Source organism: Rhincodon typus, unplaced genomic scaffold, assembly GCF_021869965.1.
Source record: "Rhincodon typus isolate 14 unplaced genomic scaffold, sRhiTyp1.1 hic_rhity00000123, whole genome shotgun sequence".
NCBI lineage: Eukaryota > Metazoa > Chordata > Chondrichthyes > Orectolobiformes > Rhincodontidae > Rhincodon > Rhincodon typus.
The window spans coordinates 31,405-36,031 of record NW_025965761.1 but is presented as its reverse complement, the minus strand read 5'-3'; the positions used below and the strand labels follow the sequence as shown (position 1 = coordinate 36,031).

The window sequence follows — 4,627 nt, the reverse complement described above, 5'->3', positions numbered from 1 at the left end:
CCCCCCCCCCCCCCCCCCCCCCCCCCCACCACCCCACAAACCCCAGGTTCAGTTGCCATGACCATCGTCATTGGCTTCGAGGGCAGTGCCAACAAAATCGGAGTTGGTATCGTCAGGGATGGTTTGGTGCTGTCCAATCCGAGGAGGACGTACATCACGCCACCGGGACAAGGTCAGTGCCGCGTTGGTAACAGGGGCGATACAGAAGCAGGAATAGACCATTCAGCTCCTTAGGTCTGTTCCGTCCACCGTGGGAATCCTGGCTGAGCTGCGGTCTAGCTCCATATACCACCTTTTGGCCCTGTGTCATTTAATCCCTTCGTTTAACAAAACTGTATCTATCTCAGATTTAAACTTGAAAGCGACGGTTTATATACAGAATAACAGATACCCCGGGAGGGAGTTACAGACTGGAATCTGACCGAGGGGTTCGGGGTGGTTTATATACAGAATAACAGATACCCCGGGAGGGAGTTACATACTGGAATCTGATCGAGGGGTTCAGGGTGGTTTATATACAGAATAACAGATACCCCAGGAGGGAGTGACTAACACTGGGACCTTTTCTGAAGGCTTCCTCCCCAGGGATACGGCGAAACATCACAGGGACTGTGTCCTCGATGTGACAAGGGAGGCGTTGGAAGAGGCAGATGTCAAACCGGAAGAGATTGACTGCATTGCCTACACCAAAGGTGAGAGAGGCCTGTTGGGGTGGGGGAGCGTGAGCACTTAGGCCCCGGTGTGTGCGGAAAGTGCTGGTCCCATCCTCTGTTCACTTGTCTGGACTCTTTCCCTGAGTGTTTCCAGTCCCCTCCCCACCCCACAACTGGCAAAGTTTGTATTCTAAACCTCAAATGAAAAGACATCTCACAAATGAACCTCTGCCATCGAGTGACACAGCCATCCATTTGAATAATGCCCTTTCTGGGGGGGGCAAAGTCTGCCATCCTCACCTACTCTGGCCTCCACGTGACCCACAGCGATGTGTGTCCGACTCTCGACTAACCGCCCTCTGATGTGACCCAGCGAGCCGCTCAGTTGTACCGATCGCTATGCAGTCTCAGCAAGGGAACGAAACGAGGCGGGCCACGCAGCATGGACCCAGGGAGAGACGCTGGCCGAAACAGCCCTGCCCACCCGGTCAGACGGCCGCTGTGCAGAGGGATCTGGGTGACCTTGTGCGTGGATCACGACAAGTTGGTTTGCAGGCGCAGCAGGTCGTTCGGAAGGCAAACGTCCTCCATTTCTAGAGGGATGGGGTTTAAAAAACGGGGAGGTTACGCTGCAGCTGTAGAGGGTGCTGGGGTCAGGCCACACCTGGAGTACCGCGTACAGTTTTGGTCTCCTTACTTGGGAAAGGATGTACTGGAGGGGGTGAGGAGGAGATTCATGAGGTTGGTTCCAGAGTTGAGAGGGTCGGTTTATGAGGAGAGATTGAGCAGACTGGGACTGTACTCATCGGAATTTAGAAAAATGATGGGGGGAGTGCGGGATCTGATAGAAACATGTAAAATTACGAAGGGAAAAGGTAGATAGAAGCAGGGAGGTTTGTTCCCACTGACTACAACTAGGGGGCATAGCCTCAAAATGAAAGGGAGTAGATTTCAGACTGAGTTGAGAAGGAACTTCTACCCAACTCCCCCCAGCCAAAGGGTTGGGAATCTGTGGATATCCCTGCCCCAGTGAGGTTTAGAAGGATGAGGGGGGTATCTAATTGAAACTTACAGAATACTGAATGGCCTGGACAGCGTGGATGTTGGGAAGATGGTTCCATTGGTAGGAGAGACTAGGACCTGAGGGCACAGCCTTAGAGTAAAGGGAAGACCTTTTAGAACGGAGATAAGGAGAAACTTCTTCAGCCAAAGAGTGGTGAATCTATGGAATTCACTGCCACAGAAGGCTGTGGAGGCCAGGTGATCGAATATATTTAAGACTGAGATAGATAGGTTCTTGATTATCAAGGGTTACGGGGAGAAAGCAGGAGAATGGGGTTGAGGAACTTATCAGCCACGATTGAATGGTGGAGCAGACTCGATGGGCGGAATGGCCTAATTTCTGCTCCTATGTCTGATGGTCTTATGGCTATTCAGTTGGTACATTCTCACTGAATCGCAGACTGGTCAAACTCTCAGAATCATATCTTACAGACAATGTCCCAGACCCCACCATCCCCATCCCTGGATATGTCCTGTCCGACTGGAAGGACAGACCCAGCAGAGGGGGCGGCACAGTGGGATACAGTCAGGAGGTTGTTGCTCTGGGAGTCCTCAACATTGACTCTGGACCCCATGAAGTCTCATGGCTTCAGGTTAAACGTGGGCAAGGAACCCTCCTGCTGATTACCCCGTACCGTCCTCCCTCAGAAAGTGAGGGCCTTTGCTGGAAGGGTTCAGCATCTCGGATGGGGAAGGTGACATTGCAATGGAGCGAGTTGGAGGGATGTGCGCAAAGGTTCAGAAATTGGCAGCGCTGGGGACGGAGGTGGGGAGGAGCCATGCCGACTGTGTATCGACACATCGGTCTCCCAGCTCTGCGCTGAGTGTGTGTTCCCCTCCCCCACTGCGTCCAGGTCCTAACTGTTCGAATCTCTCTGGGGATTCCCCCCCCACCACCTTTGCAGGACCCGGCATGGGAGCCCCCCTGGTCTGTGTCGCTGTGGTGGCCCGGACCTTATCGCAGCTGTGGAAAAAGCCGCTGCTGGGGATTAATCACTGCATTGGGCACATAGAGATGGGCCGATTGATCACAGGAGCGAAAAACCCCACGGTGCTGTATGTCAGTGGAGGTAACACGCAGGTACGGTTAACCCTGCCGAGGGGCGGCCTTGTAAAATCGCGAGGGCCTTGGATAAGGTGAACAGCCAAGGTCTCTCCCCTACGGCTGGGGGTACTTCAAAACCGGGTGTTGGAGTGGGGGGTGGACACATTCGTAAAGGGGAGAGATTTTAAAAGGAACTGATGGGGTCAACTTTTTCACGCAGAGGGTGGTGCGTGTGTGGAACGAGCTGCCAGAGGAAGTGGGTGGGGGCTGGTACAGTTACAGCATTTAAAAGGCATCTGGATGGGGACATGGATAGGGAGGGTTTAGAGGGATAGGGGCCAAACACTGGCAGACGGGACTAGATTAATTTAGGATATGTGGCCAAAAGTGTCTGTTTCCGTGCTCAGTGACTCTATAATTCTGCAGGTTCCCCTCCAACTGAAACGAAAAGAAAAGCTTTTCAACAACATGTGATTAACTTAAGCCACCCCCCCCCACCGCCCTCGCAAAAATAAACAGTCTGGGATCTTCGATGCCGAAGCCCAATGCATCCGGCTGTTTTGATCATTCGTGATCTCTCCCACAGTAATATCATTCCCATTCGCCGTCCTTCTCGGATCGTTTCCAAGTTAATCACTAAACCCCTCCAGATACACAGAGATCCGTACGCCATCAGTTCAGGTTCAAAAATGCAGGGACAGTGTAGTGGGAGCTTTACTCTGTATGTAACCTCGTGCTGTCCCTGTCCCTGGGAGTGTTTGATGGGGGACAGTGTAGAGGGAGCTTTACTCTGTATCTAACCCCGTGCTGCCCCTGTCCCTGGGAGTGTTTGATGGGGGGGACGGTGCAGATGGAGCTTTACCCTGTATCTAACCCAGGACACAGACAGCACGGGGAGTGTGAGCTGACTGGCTGTGATCTTCCCCCAGGTCATCGCTTACTCGGAGCGGCGCTACCGAATCTTTGGTGAAACCATCGACATCGCGGTGGGGAACTGTTTGGATCGATTTGCCCGGGTCCTGAAGGTACATCCCCACCCCAACCCCGCTCCCCACAACCGTCTGTTCTGGGCTGCTCAGTCATCCCGTGTTGACCCCCCCTCACCTAGGCAAGAGGTTTCAGTTTGATGCGGACTCTGAGGAGAGGCTCAGGAATTAGCGAGCGTCTGTGCTCTGGCTCTTTGAGGGCGGGGCTGTTGGTTCGCTGCGTTCTCCTTCCCACACTGTGCCCACACTCTCCCCCCCGCCTCCTGCTTCGCTGCGCGCCCGTCCTCTTTGCCGCTGCCCGGCCCCTCTGCTTGCGCTCGAGAAACCCGGGCGGCGGAGAGGTGGGTACAGGTGATGGAGGGGGCTGAAGGTCGTGAACGGAGATGGGGACAGAGAGAGAGAGAGAGAGACACACACACACAGATGGTGAGGAGAGGCACAGGCAGTGAGGAGGGACAGACACACAGTGAGAGAGACAGGCAACGAGGGAGGAAGAGGGTGGGACAGGCAGGGTGAGGAGGGACAGGCGGAGAGAGACAGGCAACGAGGGAGGGACAGAAGGAGAGAGAGAGACAGGTGACGAGGGAGGGGGACAGGGGGAGGGGGGCGACAGGTGGGGTGAGGGGGGGCAGAAGAGAGAGAGAGAGACAGGCGATGAGGGAGGACAGGGGGAAGGAGAGGGACGGGGGAAGGGAGAGGGAGAGGGACAGGGTGAGGAGGTTGGACAGGAGGAGAGAGAGAAAGCTCAGTTCGCAGGGAGACAGCGTTGCCGTGCCTTTCTCTGAAGGTGATCTCTGTTCTGTCAGATCTCCAACGATCCCAGTCCAGGATACAACATCGAACAAATGGCGAAGAGGTATCTACCGGAGACCGTCAGTGTG

At 54.6% G+C, this 4,627-nt stretch overlaps 1 protein-coding gene across 1 annotated transcript in view; it reads left to right on the top strand.

Annotated features, from left to right (window-relative positions):
* Positions 1-27: 27 nt before the first annotated feature.
* The window catches only part of LOC109926393 (O-sialoglycoprotein endopeptidase), a gene marked incomplete at its 3' end in the record, with an annotated part of 6,407 nt that continues 1,807 nt past the window's right edge, over positions 28-4,627 (top strand). The window contains exons 1-5 of the mRNA XM_048621210.1: positions 28-172; positions 573-692; positions 2,621-2,796; positions 3,690-3,785; positions 4,553-4,602. Of these exons, the coding sequence (XP_048477167.1) occupies positions 58-172; positions 573-692; positions 2,621-2,796; positions 3,690-3,785; positions 4,553-4,602 (557 nt within the window). The remainder of the gene's footprint in view (positions 173-572; positions 693-2,620; positions 2,797-3,689; positions 3,786-4,552; positions 4,603-4,627) is intronic.